This window comes from Natator depressus, chromosome 20, assembly GCF_965152275.1.
Source record: "Natator depressus isolate rNatDep1 chromosome 20, rNatDep2.hap1, whole genome shotgun sequence".
Taxonomy (NCBI): Eukaryota; Metazoa; Chordata; order Testudines; family Cheloniidae; genus Natator; species Natator depressus.
In genome coordinates, this window is record NC_134253.1 from 7,943,675 (window position 1) to 7,961,849 (window position 18,175).

An 18,175-nucleotide genomic window follows, 5' to 3' on the forward strand; every position below is an offset into this window, starting at 1 on the left:
TGGCCTGCAGTGACTGTGCCCCCTGGCCTGGCAGCAGGAACTGCCCATGCAGGCTCTGATGTTGCTCCACCCCTGTATCAGCTGGTCCAGGGTGTCAGAACTGGTGCTGACCAGTATATTTAACCCTAATGCTGCCCCCTCCTGCAGGGACCTTTAATGCTCAAAGCTGCCTGGGCTGCAGTCCAGCTCCAGCCCCCCACCTCACATCATCCCTCTTGCTCTGACAGCTTGGCTGGACCTGGCCAGAACCAAGGGTCCCTCTCCCCCAGCCCTGACCTAGACTGGCATGGTGCAGTTGTGGGGAGGGCCTCCCCCAGGGCAAGCCCAGGCTCTGGCCCTGCTGGTTTGAGCTGCAGGAGCCTATGGTGAGGAGGCTGCCTGGCCTGAACAGCCTCTTCCAGGCCCCTACTGCACTGTCACCACATCCCTGCCCAGCACAAGGTAGGGGAGGGCATAGTGCAGGGAGGAGGCACTGCCTGGAGCTGTTCCCCTGCCCCCCTCCCTGAGCAATGAGAGTCTAGCTAAGGTTAGAAAAAAACATTTATAGTCAAACACAGCAGCCCTGTGGGGGGTGCGGGGGCACATGGCACTCCCCCTCTCCCTGCACAAGAGCCAGGGCATGGCTACCCAGCCTCCAGCACCCCATGGGCCAGCAGTCGGGGGAAGAGCACCATGTGCATGGCTTACCCCACACACTAGCCTGTGGAGACCAGCTGGAGGGGGCAGATAAGCCCCAGCTACTGTCAGTGGGGCCCCAGGCCAGCTCCTGGGCTGGCCCCCAGGGGCTCTGCCTGCTCCTTCCCCACTTAACAAGCCTGGCTCCCAAAGTGCTTCATGAGGAAGCGGGGGGTAACAGGGCAAGGGGCCAGTAGCCCAAGGGCAGGCTGGCTCCACCCACTCCTGCCAATGGCCCAGAGCAGGGTCCTCCCCTCCCTGCCCTGGGCAGCAGCCAGCTACTTAGAGCTACAGCACCCCTGCCCTGCTAGGAGCCAGGGCCACCCAGCCCCAGAGCCCAAGGGGGAGGGATAGGGCCAGAACTTGGGGAGCCTGCTTGGCTTACAGGGACAGGAAAACTAAGGCAGCCGGGGGCCCTGGGTGAGGGGTTGTGCTGGGGGGCATACGGCTCCAGCCCAGCAGGTCCAGGCTGGCCCAGGAATCTCAAAGTCCAGACCCCTCTGCCTGCAGTTCAGGAGTGGAGCAGGATCCATGGTGCCCGCTGGCTGCCCCCAGCTCAGTCGGCCTTCAGCCCCCCGAACACAGCTGAGGGGACGCTCTGCTGCTCCAGCTGCACCTCTGCAGGGAGAAGGGGAGGGTGGGTCAGTGGTGAGCCAGCACCTAGCAGCACCTGCCTCCAGCCAGGAGACAGACCCAACTATGCCACACCCAGTGCCCAGCTCCTACCCATCTCCCATCCTCAGCTTAAGAGGGCAGGACATATCCAGCTACACTAGGCTCCTCCCCCAGCCAGCCCCCCAGTCACAGCTGTACACCCCACCCCTTACCGTCAGGCTCATTCTCCTCGCTCTCATCCCCCTCCTCCTCGTCCTCATCAATGTCAATCTCATCAGGGTTCACCTGCCTGGAGAGTGCGGCCAGCTCACTGCGTGACGCATCGCTCCTACCAACATACCGGGGAGAGGGAGTGAGCCAGGGGCTGGGCACCAGGGAACCAGCTGCTCCAAAGGCAGTCCTGGGCCCCCACTGTCCCCACCCCCATCGATCCACAGCTCCCCACATGGCTCTAGGCCTAAGACAGGCTTCCAGCAATGTGCAGGGGGTTATGGCTGGCTGTGCCAGCCCCAGCCAGCAGGGAAGGGGTGAGGGCAGCGCCCACCAGGGAGGGTGGTTGGGGGTTACGGGCTCAGCTGGTGAGAAGTCAGCCCAGGGCTGCATTGGCACTGGGCAAGGGGCATATCAGAGCCATTGCTGGCTATAGGGCAGGGGAGCCAAGCCCCAGCATGCAGTAGGGCCAGGTGCCCAGATGCATGCTGGAATATGTAGTCTCCACAAGCTGCCCTATGCACACAGACCTGACAAAGAGGATCTTCTCCTTGGACCGGGGCTTGTCCCGCTCTGCCTCAGCCGCCAGCTGCTCTGCCCGCTGCTCCAGCAGCTTCATGTCGTCCATGCCACTCTGCCCCGGCGCCAGGTCTGACACTGGAACCAGACAGCAGGGTGAATGCCAGGGACACCTCTGTGTGGGGTACAGGTGCCCCCAAGGCTCCCACCATGCAGGGGGTGGGTTGCTTACCAGTGCCTGTGGCATTGCTGGAGACTTTGAGCATCTGCGAGGCCATGAAGTTGACCTGGGTGTTGTAGGTGGCTTGGACGCTGCGTTTGATGCGCAGCATCTCCCGGATCGTGTCTTCGTTCCCGTGCCGGATCTCAAAGTCCTTCCATGTCTGCCAGAAGGAGCCTGTGGTCTGGGGGTGGGGGGTGAGCCCAAAGGGGGTGAGCCTTGCAGTCCCCACCCCCATGGCCTGTCCTACCCATCTCCCAGCCTTCTCTAGGGCAACTGATCCCTGTAGCAGGGCCCAACACCCACCTGGCTGGGAAACCAAGCCTAGGGACGGTAGTGCCAGGGACCAGACTGTAGGGGACAATCCCGGCCCCAGCTCACTCTGCCACCCAAAGTTCACCCTGGGGCCCTTACCCGGGGGTCACAGATCTGTGAGCAGTAGGAGTAGATGGCCCGGGCCCGGTCGATCTCACCCAGCTTGCACTCCATGTCGGCAAAGCGCTGGCACATCTCGCGGGCGTGCTCGTCTGACAGCACCTGTGGGGGAGACTGTGAGAGAGTGCCCCTGAATCCCACCAGCCCCCATCCCCACTCCTCCTTGCCCACCACCGGCCCTGACCCCAGAGCACACCCTGGGCGGATGGATGGACAGATGGACCGACAGCATGCTCCCCTGAATGCCCTGCCCCTGACCCCACCTGTGGGTGGGGGAATCCGGATGCCATGCAGTGTGCTCCCTGCAGGCTGGGGCTCAGGACAGGCTCCCCACTCCAAAGATCCTAGGTTCGTGGCTTCACAGCCTTGGGTGCAGGGTACCAGGGGTGAGGCGAGTGTTTGGGGTTTGGCCCGGTGCTCTCTGTGCCCATCTCTGCCGCCCAAGTGTCCCTGTTACAAGAAGGTAGCGCTGCCCTTTAGTGCTAGGACTGCAGACCTCAGCCAGCCCACGCCTCTCTCTGCCTGCTGAATGGGTCGAGGGCTCCTCAGCACCAGCCCATGGGATTTGGGTGCAGGAGGATGGGAGGGGTTTCTGCTACTGAATGGCAGGAAGGGGCCTAGGACAGCCCAATGCACTGGCACACAGGGGTGGGGGCAGTGCTTTAGGCCCATGTGTGAGGGGGAAAGGGGAGACCTCTGCCAGCCCTACCCCCCACCTCACCTCAATGGCCTTCTCATAGATGCTGCGGGTGTGGGTGACCCCATAGATCTCGGCCGCCCGCTTGATGTAGATGTTGTACATCTCGTACTGCTCCGAGGGCTGCACGGCCCGCGTGGCCCGCTCGTACACCGCCATGGCATGCCGCGCCAGCCCGAACTCCTCCTCCAGCTTGGCATACAACAGGTAGATGGCTGTGGGGACAGGGTGCGTCAGGGGCCGGCTAGCACGGGGTACGACCGAGGGCACTGGTACAGGGTCACCAGGCCACAGGGTGACTCAGAATCACATCAGAAACCTGCAGCATCACTGGGGCAGAGGCAAAGATGGCTGACGGGGGCGGGGGGGGGGGGGGGGAGGGCCCCACAGAGGGGCATGTGTGTGTGGGGGGAACAAAGGTAAAGCCAGCTGGTGGGGGGCTGCGTACGGGGGCACTGGCCCTGCCACAGCCCAGGATCTCAGGCCCTCTTTGCCACACAGCAGTCTGTGCTCGAGTCCACATGGAGCCGCAGGGCCCAGTGGGGCTGGGCTCCCCCATTCAGCATCCCATCCACAGGGCTCCCCTCAGCTTGGTGACAGGACTGGCCACCAGTATGGGTGGAATCCTGGCCAGATAGAGCCACACGGCAGTTGATGCCAGGATGCCCTCATATCGGGGAGCCAGGAACCCCTGCCCCCACGTACTCTTGGCGTATTTCTGGGGGCAGCCGTCCAGTGCCTGCTCGAAGAGGTCACGGGCACGCTCCAGCTTCTTGCCACCATAGCGGTCGATGAACTTGGTCAGGTAGGTGTTCCAAATGTCGTACACGTTCGGCCAGCGGAACAGGGAGATGCCCCTCTCGTAGGCCTGCCGAGGGAGGAGTGTGAGCATGACTGCCCGGGTCCCCCTGGAGCCTTCACATTTGGCGGAAGTTCCATGACCCCCCCAGGAGCAATCGCAGCCTCTCCCCCCGACCCGCGATCTGCACATTAACCCTGTAATCCCCATGGAGCCACCTCAGAGCCCCTCTGACCCAGCCAGCTCTGCACCCCTCCCTCGCCAGGCAAACGCCTGCCAATCAGGGGCTCTCTGCCAGACCTGCCCACCAGTTTCCCCTCACCCCTACCCCAGCTCTGCTTCTTGGAGCCCAGCTAAATCCCACCCTCCCTCGCCCTTAACAGTGGAACTCCCCTGCACCTTGAAGCTCTCCTCAAAGTAGGTGTGCTCCTCCAGGAAGAGGGCGTAGTTGATGATGATCTGGGGTGTGGCGATGCGCAGGTCCAGGATGCGGTCATACACAGCCTTGGTGGACTAGGAAAGAAGACCAGGCGGGCAGCAGTATTAGGGTGGATTACGGTAGGGGCCGGCATGCTGCAGGGATCCAGTGGGCCCAGCAGGATGGACAGGGGCGGCTGAAGGCTGAGCCTGGCGCCATCCCCAGTGGAGTCCACCCCCCGCAGTTCCTCTGCCGGAGAGCAGCTAGGGCCTGGCTCCTTGGCCCGCTGCCGGGGACCTGGCCCCTGAGAAGGGTGGGTATCCTCACCTTGAAGGTGCCCAGGCTCTCTTCCAGGTCGGCCAGCATGGACCAGACCTTGAGGGACTTGTACACGCGGTTCTGGACGGGCTCTGAGGCGTCGAAGTATTCTGCTTTCTTGGCTGGGATGGCCGTGGCTTTCTGTGGGGCAAGAGGGGAGCACGCTCAGTGGGGCAGCAAACCCTGTGCCCAGGATTTCAGGGCCAGCAGCACACAGGGCGGGGAGGGCCATTCAGGGACCCATGACATCCCCTGGCAGGCGCTACATAGGCAGCTTCTCACCATCACTCACTGAGTCCACAGCAAAGCATGGCCCACACTCAAACCACTAGACCGCCTGCCCCTCCCACAGCTGGAAGTGGAACCCAGGAGTCCTGGCTCCTGCCCCACCCCCACCCCTCCCAGAGCTGGGAGTGGAACCCTGGAGTCTGGGCCTTAACCTCAAGATGTTCCTTTCTCCTCTACCCGCCCAGGACTCTCCAGCAGCCTAAGGGATGGTTGCCTGGCGCTTGCCCTCGTACCCCACATTGCCACTCCCATCAGCCCCCCTATACCCAGCAGGGCTGGGCTCACCCGGAGGATGCGCAGGGCCTGGTCATAATTCTCATGGCGCAGCTCCATCTCCCCATACTCGCACCAAACGCAGGCTAGGTCGTCCACCTGCTTGAAGTTCACCTTGGTGGCTTTCTCAAAGATGGTCCTGGCCTGGACAAGGGGACGGAGGCAGAATCAGAGGGAGCACAAGCTGCTCCCCACAGGCCCCGACCAGCCCACTCCCCTGAGCTCTGGCAGGAATCCAGCCCCTGCTCCCCGCCTGGCCCCAGGCCAGCCTGCTCTCCCCCAGCCAACCTGCTCCCCTGAGCTGTGGCAGGATACCGCCCCACTCCGTCTCCCAGGCTTCGGCAGGGGTCCAGACAAAGTGCACCCAGCCAGGCAGAAATCCCTCCTTCACAGACCCCTCTGCCCTGGCCTTCCAGGGTTGGCATTAATGGGGATTCTGCGCAGACTCTCTCTCCAGGTGCTTGGGCAATGCTCCTGCCCAGTTTAACCCCCACTAGCAGCCACTGCTGGGATCATGAGTCCTGCTTGTGTGATGCCCCAGGATGAGGGTCCTACCACCCCGCACCCCACCCTCCCAATGGGTCCCCTGGGCCAGGGCAGGGAGAGGAGGCAGCTTCTCTTGGCTGTTCTCATTCCGCGCCCCCAGCAACACTCACATCCTCGATCTGCCCATTGTCCTCATAGAACTTGGCAAAGGAGACCCAGAGTGTGTGTGTCTTGCCGGTGGCCTTGAAGGGGTCCACGGTCTGCACTGCCTCCGTGTAGGTGTTGATGATCTGTGAGGGCAGGTGGGCGCCAGCGTTAGATCCAGCAGGAGGAGAAGGGCACGCTCTGCTGAAGACCTTTGCCAACAGAGCTGCTACAGCAGGGCCCACACAGCCCCTCCCCGTGCCCCAGAGGGGTGCCTTCTAGGGGTGAGGGTGGAGTTCAGTCTCCCTTGACTCCTCACTGGGGCAAGTTAGTCTCCCTGGCGATCTCACAGAACCCAGTGATGAGGAAATGGACCGAGACCCGGCCACACTGCACAGGCACGCAATGGGAGCAGCTTTCAGTCATTCCCAGCCTGGACTGGAACCTGGGCCCTATGCCCTGGGCTTGAGCCTGGATCAGCACTAGTGACACAGCCCCTCGCCCTCATCCCCTGCCCCAGCCTCCGCAGCCAGATCAGAACCGGTGCCTGTAGCCCATTCCCTGTGCCCCAGCTGTTCTAATGCTCTGGAAAGAGCCCCAAAGACGAGTTAAGTCCTTGCTACCCCACCCCTTGCACAACCACTTACACCCATTGCCAGATAGGACGAAGTGGGAATAGTTTGAGAGTCCTGCTCCTGCACCAGTTTCCCAGCGAGTGGAAGGGGCCTGGTTGCTCTCAGGGCAGGCTAGAAGACGGATGCGGGGGCCTTATTCCCCATGGTAGTGGAGCATCTGATACGCCAATGGGGACCCCAAATTCCAGGCCATTGACACCTAGCACCCAAGGACCTAGAGATGGATTTCCCCGTCTCTCCTTAGGGAAGCTGAGCAGCAACCCCCAGCTGGAGATCAAAGGGCTGCTGAAGTCTGAGGTGGGGGGACCAGGGCTGGCTGCTGGAAGGAGTCAGGGACTCTCGCTTGGGGTTGACCAAGGAGGCCAGATGGAGGGTCAGACAGAGCCTGAACAAAGGGGCTTGGTCCAGCTCGGCTGGGCTCTGGGCTAAGCAGGAGGGTCTGTGCTTTAACCTCAGTGCTCTGGGCTGACTACGGACTCCCCATGCTGCCTTTGGGGTTACTGTTCTGACAACGCTGTGCGAGCATCGCTGCCAATGCTGGGTGAGGTCATGAATTCCCCATGGGGGTCTGTCCCTGTGGGACTCGCTGAATGGAGTTCGCAGGGTGACGCAGGGGTGCGGAAGGCCCAGAGGCCCAGGCTCCGGAGGCGGTGAAGCCATGGGGCTTACCCTGGAGGAAGCACGACAGCCTGAGGGGGTCTGGCACACGGGAAGGCTCCTCCGAGAGACTGTTCCAAAGGTGGGGCTGTAGCACTGATCCCGTGAATACACTGGGTTCAGGTCGGGGTGAAGCCGGTGCAGTGAGGGAGACGTGCACAGCTGGGAAACGCACTGACCCTGCCTGGGGCAGTAGGGCCCAGGGCAGTGCCAGCTGCCCAGCCTACCTCTGCGTAGCACACCAGCCCCACACCCCCACTACAGCACCCCCTAGGGCGGCCCAACACGCTACATAGCCAGCAACTCTTACCCCCTTGGCTTCCCAAGGATGCAGCTACGACCCCCATCTTAGAGACAGGGAAACCGAGGTACAGAACAATGGTGCCGCTTGCCAGAGAGAACAGTGAGTGTATGGCAGTACAGGGAACCCAGGTGTCCTGACTCACCCGAACCACTCGCCAGCCTCTGCCTGGGGCTATTTCCCAAGCAAATCCCACCAGAGGGCTCAGCCATGTCAGGCTGGGCTTTTCAGAGCTCTGCAGACAACACACCTGGTGTCTCAGCCTCCCCCGAGCCATGAACCCTATACCGAGCCACGCTGCACGAACTTGTGCCCCAAGCCCATCACACCACACCGTGCATCAGCCTCGTGCAGAGCAGATTAGAGGGGGAAGATCTGTCCCACACCAGAGATGGCTGCATCTCAGCACCAGGCACAGGATCCCTGTAAAACCAGGCCCCATGTGCCCCACACCCCAGAGGCAGCTGTACCTCTGCCCATCTCCCCATTCCCCTGGGATGCCAAGGGGAGGGAGGGACGCATCAGGATGAGAGTCCCAGGGTGAGTGTGTGGCCCTGGCATGCTCCCCCGGGGGATGGGCTGGCCCTACCTCTCGGGGCTTCCCCTCATAGAGCTTCACACGCTTGTGCCACTCGTGGACGTTATGGGGGTTCTGGCGCAGCAACACGCTGTTGAGCAGCAGGGGGCGCCGTGTGATCAGCTGCTCAAAGCGAGCCAGGCGCAGCTCCAGGTCCACATCATCTGTAGTGGGGAGAGGCACAGGCATATCAGCCACTGCCCTAATGTCCCTGCCGGGCCCTGGCCCTCCAGGAATCCTGAGTCCCAGCCCCCCATTTAATGCTCCCCACTCCCCTCCCAGAGCTGGGACTCGAACCCAGGAGTCCCGACTCCCAGCTCTCCCACTGGGCCTAGCAGGGTCTTACTATCCTCCACCCCTTCTGAGCGGTCATTTGTGCCTCCCATAAAGAGCAATCAGCTGCCAGAGTCTGGAGGCCAAACGCAGCCCTGGTGTAAGTGGTGTAACTGCAGAAGTCAGTATTACCTCCTTGCCCCCCAGTGCCACACTTGGGGCTCTGCCTCCCCAGGCTGGCCAATCCCTGCTTAGGAGCGCTGCATGGTACCTGCAGGCGGGGCCCAGTTCCCCACTCACCCTCTTCCTCCTGCCCCAGCTCAGAGGTGGTCTCCATCTTGGCTGCGATCATGCTCTCCTCGAACTGGGCGTAGCTGTCAAACACCTGGGTGAAATCCCGCACTGTCATCACCGTCTGGATGGCCTCCTCGTACACGTCCCGGGCCTGAGACACATGGCACCGTGAGCAAGGCCCCATGCTCCCTGCCCCACAAAGGGGCTCCCCAAGCTAGCTACCAGGAGAGAAATGGGAGCTCCAGCCCCTCCACCCTGATAAGCCTCCAAAGGGCCCTTGCCCAGAGCTGAGATGCAGCAATCTATGGGGTGGAGGAGTGGATACAGGGATCCCTTGCCTGGCGCTGAGATGCAGCCACCGGTGGGGGCTGTTTGGTCCCTTGCCCGGTATTGAGATGTGGCTGCTCCTGGGGTGGGGTGCAGCAACTGTTGTAGTAGAGAAAGAGAGCCTGGAGCACTGGGCCTGGTGCAAAATTTAAGGCCTGAACCCAAGGCTGTGAACCAAAGTAAGGCCATGTATTAAAGTAAATGCTCACAAGGTGGCTGTTCACTATATGAACTTGGCAAAGCTGTTGCTAGTGGAGGCCCTAGATATTTACAAAAATGTATTTTAGAAGGCTAGTACAAATACACAAAAAATTAGTACAAAATCAAATGGCTTGACAAATCAGAGTATTTTGTCCAAAATACGAGGAAAAAGGGGAGGTAACAAACGGGTGTCATAAAACACGACAGGTGCTGTGTAAGTTGTTTGTCTCAGTCTATAGATGTTGGGGGACCTTGCCTTAACCCTTTGTGCGGCCAATCATAGAATATCAGGGTTGGAAGAGAACTCAGGAGGTCATCTAGTCCAACCCCCGGCTCGAAGCAGGACCAGCACCAACTAAATCATCCCAGCCAGGGCTTTGTCAAGCCGGGCCTTAAAAACCTCTAAGGATGGAGATTCCACCACCTCCCTAGGTAACCCATTCCAGTGCTTCACCACCCTCCTAGTGAAATAGTGGTTCCTAATATCCAACCTAGACCTCCCCCACTGCAACTTGAGACCATTGATCCTCGTTCTGTCATCTGTCACCACTGAGAACAGCCGAGCTCCATCCTCTTTGGCACCCCCCCTTCAGGGAATTGGAGGCTGCTATCAAATCCCCCCCTCACTCTTCTCTTCTGCAGACTAAATAAGTCCAGTTCCCTCAGCCTCTCCTCGTAAGTCATGTGCCCCAGTCCCCTAATAATTTTCATTGCCCTCTGCTGGAGACTCTCCAATTTGTCCACATCCTTTCTGTAGTGGGGGGACAAAAACTGGATGCAATACTCCAGGTGTGACCTCACCAGTGCTGAATAGAGGGGAATAATCACTTCCCTCAATCTGCTGGCAATGCTCCTACTAATACAATCCAATATGCCATTGGCCTTCTTGGCAACAAGGGCTCACTGCTGACTCATATCCAGCATCTCATCCGCTGTAATCCCCAGGTCCTTTTCTGCAGAACTGCTGCTTAGCCAGTCAGTCCCCAGTCTGTAGCAGTGCATGGGATTCTTCCTTCCTAAGTGCAGGACTCTGCACTTGTCCTTGTTGAACCTCATCAGATTTCTTTTGGCTCAATCCTCCAATTTGTCTAAGTAACTCTGGACCCTATCCCTACCCTCCAGCATATCTACCTCCCACAGTATTCTTGCCAGCAAGTTAAAGAAGTATGGGCTGGATGAATGGACTATAAGGTGGATAGAAAGCTGGCTAGATTGTTGGGCTCAACGGGTAGTGATCAATGGCTCCATGTCTAGTTGGCAGCTGGTATCAATTGGAGTGCCCCAAGTGTCAGTCCTGGGGCCGGTTTTGTTCAATATCTTCATTAATGATCTGGAGAATGGCGTGGATTGCACCCTCAGCAAGTTTGCAAATGACACTAAACTGGGAGGAGAGATAGATACGCTGGAGGGTAGGGATAGGATACAGAGGGCCCTAGACAAATTGGAGGATTGGGCCAATAGAAATCTGATGAAGTTCAACAAGGACAAGTGCAGAGTCCTGCACTTAGGACGGAAGAATCCAATGCACGGCTACAGACTAGGGACCGAATGGCTCAGCAGCAGTTCTGCAGAAAAGGACTGAGGGGTTACAGTGGTCAAGAATCTGGATATGAGTCAACGGTGTGCCGTTGTTGCCAAGAAGGCCAATGGCGTTTTGGGATGTATAAGAAGGGGCATTGCCAGCAGATCAAGGGACGTGATCGTTCCCCTCTATTTGTCATTGGTGAGGCCTCATCTGGAGTACTGTGTCCAGTTTTGGGCCCCACACTACAAGAAGGATGTGAAAAAATTGGAAAGCATCCAGCGGAGGGCAACAAAAATGATTAGGGGACTGGAACACTTGACTTATGAGGAGAGGCTGAGGGAACTGGGATTGCTTAGTCTGTGGAAGAGAAGAATGAGGGGGCATCTGATAGCTGCTTTCAACTACCTGAAAGAGGGTTCCAAAGAGGATGGATCTAGACTGTTCTCAGTGGTGGTAGATGACAGAACGAGAAGTAATGGTCTCAAGTTGCAGTTGGGGAGGCTCAGGTTGGATATTAGGAAAAACTTTTTCACTAGGAGGGTGGTGAAGCACTGGAATGCGTTACCTAGGGAGGTGGTGGAATTTTCTTCCTTAGATGTTTTTAAGGTCAAGCTTGACAAAGCCTTGGCTGGGATGATTTAGTTGGAGATTGGTCCTGCTTTGAGCAGGGGGTTGGACTAGATGACCTCCTGAGGTCCCTTCCAACCCTGATATTCTAGGATTCTGTACCTCTCCCCCCAGTTTAGTGTCATCTGTGAACCTGCTGAGGGTGCAATTCATCCCATCATCCAGATCATTAATAAAGATGTTGAACAAAACCAGCCCCAGGACCGACCCTTGGGGCACTCCGCTTGATACCGGCTGCCAACTAGACATGGAGCCATTGATCACTACCCACTGAGCCCAACAATGTGGCCAGCTTTCTATCCACCTTATAGTCCATTCATCCAGCCCATACTTCTTTAACTTGCTGGCAAGAATACTGTGGGAAATCGTATCAAAATGTTTGCTAAAGTCAAGATATATCACGTCCACAATTTCCCCATACCCAGAGAGCCAGTTATCTCATCATAGAAGGCAATCAGGTTCGTCAGGCATGACTTGCCCTTGGTGAATCCATGTTGACTGTTCTAGTGGGACAGCTGAAATTCCTGCTGCTGACTGAGCTGCTCCTTGCCTCGGGCACTCACGGGTTAGTGTGCCTGTAGCTCTTATGGGACGCTAGGACTTTGCCTTAAGAGCAATAAACCTGGCCGAGCACCTTTGTCACCAAACCATGCCTGTGGTCTCTCTTTAGAAGTAAGATCGGGGGCTGCTGAATCAGCAGCTGCGCTACCTGCTAGTGCTGATAACACTGGACCTCCAAGAACAAAAGCACTGAGCAACCGTAACAGCTTAGCAGCAACATTCCTCTCTTCCACACTGTTTAATAGTCACATGGCAACACCACACAAAGGGAGATGATTCAACACTATGGCGCTAGGAACCTTAGAAGTACTGACTGGTTAGAGGAGACAGAACAACTAGAGACACTAACTTTGGGGGAATGCAGAGGGTCAGCTGGAGCATGCTGGATTGGGCCTGGACACTGGGGTTAATATCCTCACTGCTGAGAAACACGTCATGGACTCATCAGTGACTAGGTAGTGTTCTGTGAGCTGTTTAATCCCTGCCATATTCCACCCCAGAGGCAGGCACACTCCAGAACCAGGACAGTGATCCCTCCAAAGATGTGCTTTGGGCTCCTTCCAGATGACACCGGCTAGGCAAACAGGAGCTATCCCAGTGCCTGAGTGAGCAGGGAAGCCCAGCTGCTTTCCATATTGGGGTGGTGAACTCAGACTCCCTGCATCCCTGCTGGGCTGGACAATTCCCCCGCATCCCTCTGCAGCCAGAAAAGCTCTGTGGGAGGTGGGGGGGGGGGGGGCCTGTGAGGAGCTCCCCCAACCTGCTTCCCTTCCCCATCCCCCCAGACTGCCCTGGTCTTTGCATTACCCTCCCAGTCCTCCCCAGGCACTTCCCTCCCAGGTCCCCACGCTTCCCCCTCCCCGCCCCCACCCATTTCAGGATCCAGTTCAAATGTCACCCACCCTGCTTCAAAACTCCTCTGAGATTCAGCTCAACCATCCCAGACTCCCATAACCTCCCCACAACGAATCACCCAGTACCAGCTTCCTTATGGCCCTTACGGCTGTTGCTAGTGAGAGAGCCTTCTCCCATGCAGCTCCTGGATCCAACCCTCAGGTGGAGACTTCCTTCTCCTCTCTCGCACTCCACCACACCTGGTTTCTCTGTCCCCTCAGCTCATGATTAACTAACCCTTTGGGGGCCCACGCTGCACCCAGCCACGCAACCTCCTGGGTTGTTGCTTCCCCAGGACCTTTAACACCTGTGCCCACCAAATTAAACACCAGGTTCCCCTTGCAATGGGAAAGCCTTTGCCAGCAGTTAGCACCACTCACAGAGCAGCCTGCATGGAACAGCGCCCATCCCTAAAAGCTCCCAGTGCTGGCCTTGCCCACCCCTCAAGGTACCTTCTCAAAGTGCCCGCTGCGGATGTAGTAGTCGGCCAGAGAGCACCAGAGCTTGCCCAGCTGGTCAGTGAAGCGAGTGAGGCCTCCGCGAATGATGGCCCCAACATTGAGGGACTTCACCTTGTCAGGATTCTGGGAGATGAGGTCACAAAGCTCGTGCCACAGCTGAAGGGAAGACGAGACATCAGGCAACAGGGCAAGGCTACACAGGCCACTCAGCACCCACAGGGAGCTCCCAGGCCCTGAGCCCATCTAACCCATCCCCCAGGACTACTGTGCCCATGTGGGAGCACACAGCATGACAGCTATTCCAGTTCCTGCCCTGGGCTTGGTTTGCACATCTGAGCCCATCCCCTCCACTTCCCAACACCCTGGGGCCCAGGCTCCAGGCTGAGGTCTGGTACCCAGCCCCCCGGCATTCACTCCTGCTGCCCCACCTGGCACATTCCAGGGTGTGAGACCCCCTGCGTAGGGGAAGTGCTCTGAGGGACCAGCAAGGAGGCTGGGGCACAAGCCGTCCTTAAGGGGAGGGAGCAAGAGGAGCTATTAGCAATGGGGTGGATGACTGGCACAGCTGCCCCCTCAAGAAGGAAGCCTCGCCCTGGCAGCATGGGCACCTCACCTGGTAGTTGGATTTCCCCTCCTTGGAGACGAACCTCTCGTCATTGACCACAGTGGCAAGGCGGAGGGCAGCCTCGTCCAGCCGGTCGATGGAGTGCAGATATTCGATGTACTCCTCAGCATTCTCAGGGCTCAGCTGCATCACACACAGCGGGGATGAGCATGCCTGGCAACCTAGCACTGCGCATGCTTTTGCAGGTTAGCACTGCCTCCCTCCGTGCCACCCCCAATCTCCAAGCACTTCACAGTTCACTAGCCCCACTCTGTGAAGGGAAACTGAGGCACAGAGAGAGGGAAGTGATTTGCTTGTGGTCACATAGCTAGCTGGGGCAGGGACAAGCGGAAGGACAGTGCAGAACTTTGGGTGCGAACCTGGGATTGGGAGAGACAGGTTCAATTCCCTGCTCTGGCTCAGCCTCCCTGCATAACCCTAGGCAGGTCACTGAGCCATTCCCTCCAATCCGTTTGCCTCCACTGCAACATACCCTGCAGCTGTGGGCGGGGTTAAGGCTCGATCTTGACCCTTTGAGGAGCAGAAGCTCCAAGACCTTTGTTCCATTGTTGTGGATCCACTGTGCAGAGACAGGCAAACCCAAAGGAGACTGTTCAGAAGGGGGCAGCTCAGCAAAGAGTAAAGATCAGGGGGTCTGGTGCCCTTACCTTCAGGTACCTGCGGTAGACTCGCACAGCTGTCTCGGGCAGGGGGTACAAACGCACAAACTTCAGGTAGAGGGGCCAGATTCGATGGTGCTGCGTGATGGGCAGTGCCCGGAGTGCCCGGTCAAAGGTCCTGCGGGTGCGGGTGATCCGGCACTGGTCCATGAGGAACTGGCAGTAATCTAGCCAGATCCGAGGCATCTGCCAGTTCAAGAGGCAGGACTGCTTACCAGGGCAGGACCACAGTGCGGACCTGACTCCTCCTATCATGGTTATACTGCCATGCTGTGGCACAGCTGTCCCTAAGGACAAAACCCCTTCTCCCTAAGGAGGGAAGCCCTGTCCCCAACATTGTGGATACCTCACCTAGTATTTAGATTTCCCCTCCTCCCTGTTTGTTTCATTCTGGCCGGAGCAATGGGCAGACAAGGCCCTGGGGGTGCATCCTCAAGAGAACCCTACAGAGCCTTGTGCCTCGAAGTTGCTGGTTCCAACCCACCCCAAGGCCAGAAGTGACTGACAGCCACCCATGGGGTTACACAAAATAAACTTGCTGGCCCCAAGGCAGCTTCCTGCTGGCCCCCACCCGCTAGCTCATTAGCAAGCTGAGCACAATGAGGCCTGGTCAGTGCCAATGCATGCTGGCTAGTGATGGCATGGGGGAACTGGCCCTGTGGCTGCCCAGGCTATGACCATTCTGGAGACACACATGGGACTCAGAGCAGGCAGGCAGAAGTCTAAGGTGTGGGGGGAGTTCATGGTTGGTGATGAGGCCCAGGACACAAGGGGTCCATGATTGGGTGATCTACAGCCTGGGGCAGGGGCTGTCCATGGTTGGGGACAGGGCCATGCAGAAAGCCTCCAACAACCCTGCCCTTGTCAGATAGCCTTCATCTACCACCGTCAAGCCCAGCGGCTTTGCTGCTCATCTGTCCCAGGCCTCCCCATACCTTGTGCATGAAGACGAGGGCACGTTCATGGCAGTTGTTCACCTCCTCATAGCCAGGGTCAGTCACACACCTGTTCTTCACCTGCTTCCGGCGCTGCTTAAGGTAGTTGTACCACAGCTTGTAACTGCAAACACCATGGAGTTGTCACTATCAGAGGTTTCTTTAGCCTGCGCTCCTGTCCTGGCCCTCACAGAGCCTCCTGCTGGGAGAGGCTAGGCATGTGGTAGCTGGGAATTGCCCATATCCAGTGCACCTGCACTTCTCTGCAGTGCTTCCCACATGAGATCACAGCAGTTGTGAGCTTCTAAAGGGTATGTCTACACTGCGATCAGCGGTGTGACTGCAGAATGCGTCAACAGAGATGAGCTGCCTTCGATCTAGCGAACTTGAACAAGAGCACAGGCTTTACAAGTGAGCCCACAAGCCCGGGTATGTACTCGAGCGGCTAGCTTCATTGCCATTGTTATTGAGCTCGCTAGCTCGGGAGTGTATACACATGCTCCTGTCACACCTCTTACTGCAATGTAGACATGCCCAAAGAGTTCTCCATGCCTTTGCACCCAGCCACATACCTGCCTGGCAGCTCCTTGAGGGCTCTCTCGTAGATCAGGTTCAGCACATGCCGAGGGGCGTTCTGCTTGAACTCAATGTAGCGGATCCAGCACTTGACAGAGAAGGGGTTGCGCAGGATTTCTTCCTCGTACTGCAGATCCTCCTCCTCCTGCATGTGGGAGGAAGGGATTAGAGGCAGAGCCCAGGCCTCTCCTTTATGCCCAGGAACCTCTGGGCACGAGCAGCACTGCTTCCAAGACTCAGAGTCCGTTTAGTAGCGAAACCACCAAGGGAATCCAAACTTTTAAAACTCATTTTCCTCTATTTATTGCAACCTGTTTCCTTATTCAGTGTTTGCTCCCCCCATGGTGGCAGCCTGTTTTGTTAATATGGGGCTGGGGATGCAAACGTACTGGTTTATTATTGTAGGGTTGCTTAGAAGGGCCAGGGCTTTGCAAATGTTGTTTTGTCACTACAGGGTTAGGGTTAAGGTTACTACAGGGTTGCTCAGGAAAGCTAGTACACTGGTTGTAACCTGTACACTGGTTGTTATTACAGAGCTGCACAAAACTGCACACACACTAGCTTGGTAATGGAGAGTACAATTAAAACCAGACAGAGAGCCAAACTGAGATGTCGAAGGCTGACCCTTGCACCACAGCTCCAGGGCTAAGGCCTGGGGAAGGAATCATGGCACAAGAGTTGCTCCAGCAATGACAGGCATGTACACTTGAGGGTTCCTGAGTTTTCCAGGGTCCAACTTTGGAAATCCAGAGCTCTGCCTGGATGTGGCCGATCAAACCCTTCCTCGCACAGTGGGGAGGCGGACATGGGGACCCCAGGCTGGTAGGGGGCAGGTCTGAGTCTATGGGAGGCAGCGTGAGGTCCATGGAAGGTTAGGGAGCAAAGCTAGGTCCATTATGGCAATAATGGCAGGGCCTCTGGGTCCATGGAGAGTTAGGGGACAGGGCTAAGTCTATGGGGGTAGCAGAGGGGGAGGGGCTCTGGGTCCATGGAGAGTTAGGGGACAGGGCTGAGTCTATGGGGGTAGCACGGGGGGGGGGGAGCTCTGGGTCCATGGAGAGTTAGGGGACAGGGCTGAGTCTATGGGGGCAGCACGGGGGGGGCTCTGGGTCCATGGAGAGTTAGGGGACAGGGCTGAGTCTATGGGGGTAGCACAGGAGGGGGGCTCTGGGTCCATGGAGAGTTAGGGGACAGGGCTGAGTCTATGGGGGTATCACGGGGGGGGGGGCTCTGGGTCCATGGAGAGTTAGGGGACAGGGCTGAGTCTATGGGGACGGCACGGGGGGGGGGCTCTGGGTCCATGGAGAGTTAGGGGACAGGGCTGAGTCTATGGGGGTATCACGGGGGGGGGGGCTCTGGGTCCATGGAGAGTTAGGGGACAGGGCTGAGTCTATGGGGACGGCATGGGGGGGGGCTCTGGGTCCATGGAGAGTTAGGGGACAGGGCTGAGTCTATGGGGGCGGCACGGGGGGGGCCTCTGGGTCCATGGAGAGTTAGGGGACAGGGCTGAGTCTATGGGGGCCGCACGGGGGGGGGGGGGAGGCCTCTGGGTCCACGGGGAGGAAGGGGGCGGGGCTGGGTCTGAGAGGCGGGGCTCCGTGGCCACGGGAGCCTGGGGGCAGCGAGGGGTGGAGTCAGAGGGACCCCAAGGGCGGGGCGAGCCCAGGCCGAGGGGCGCTGTAGGGTACGGTGGCCTGAGCGGACATGACGCGGCCGGGCACTCACGAAGAAGAGGTCCGGCTTCCCCCCGCCAGCGGCCACCGGCGTCTCCTCCAGCTCCGGCATCGCGGCTACTCCAGACCCCGGTCCCCGCACGCAGACCCCGACAGGCCCCAGCGCGCGCCGATGACGCAGGCGACGCGCCGCGCTCTCTTAGCGTCAGGGGGCTGCCATCTCGCGGGGACACCGCTTATTGGCTAAGAAGGCCGCACTTCTGGGGAAGCTCCACCT

At 58.5% G+C, this 18,175-nt stretch overlaps 1 protein-coding gene across 1 annotated transcript; it reads right to left on the reverse strand.

Moving 5' to 3' along the window:
• Positions 1-577: 577 nt before the first annotated feature.
• Positions 578-18,089, reverse strand: XAB2 (XPA binding protein 2). Its single transcript, XM_074935109.1, has 19 exons — positions 17,951-18,089; positions 16,222-16,370; positions 15,650-15,773; positions 14,703-14,900; positions 14,044-14,178; positions 13,422-13,586; positions 8,841-8,985; positions 8,280-8,431; positions 6,124-6,243; positions 5,480-5,611; positions 4,916-5,047; positions 4,570-4,683; positions 4,077-4,239; positions 3,396-3,586; positions 2,654-2,776; positions 2,252-2,423; positions 2,031-2,157; positions 1,503-1,618; positions 578-1,293 (listed from the first exon to the last, which is right to left on the reverse strand). Exons 1-19 carry the CDS (start codon positions 18,008-18,010, stop codon positions 1,232-1,234), a joined length of 2,580 nt encoding a protein of 859 aa, XP_074791210.1. The 5' UTR covers positions 18,011-18,089; the 3' UTR covers positions 578-1,231.
• Between the last annotated feature and the right edge of the window lie 86 nt (positions 18,090-18,175).

Excerpts from the sequence above, each read along its gene's own strand:
- XAB2 (XM_074935109.1), bottom strand. The coding sequence starts at position 18,010 with ATGCCGGAGCTGGAGGAGACGCCGGTGGCCGCTGGCGGGGGGAAGCCG. Across the intron at positions 14,901-15,649 it reads CCCTCGTCTTCATGCACAAG|ATGCCTCGGATCTGGCTAGA; the intron begins GTATGGGGAGGC and ends TTGAACTGGCAG. Across the intron at positions 6,244-8,279 it reads ATGAGGGGAAGCCCCGAGAG|ATCATCAACACCTACACGGA; the intron begins GTAGGGCCAGCC and ends CTGCCCTCACAG.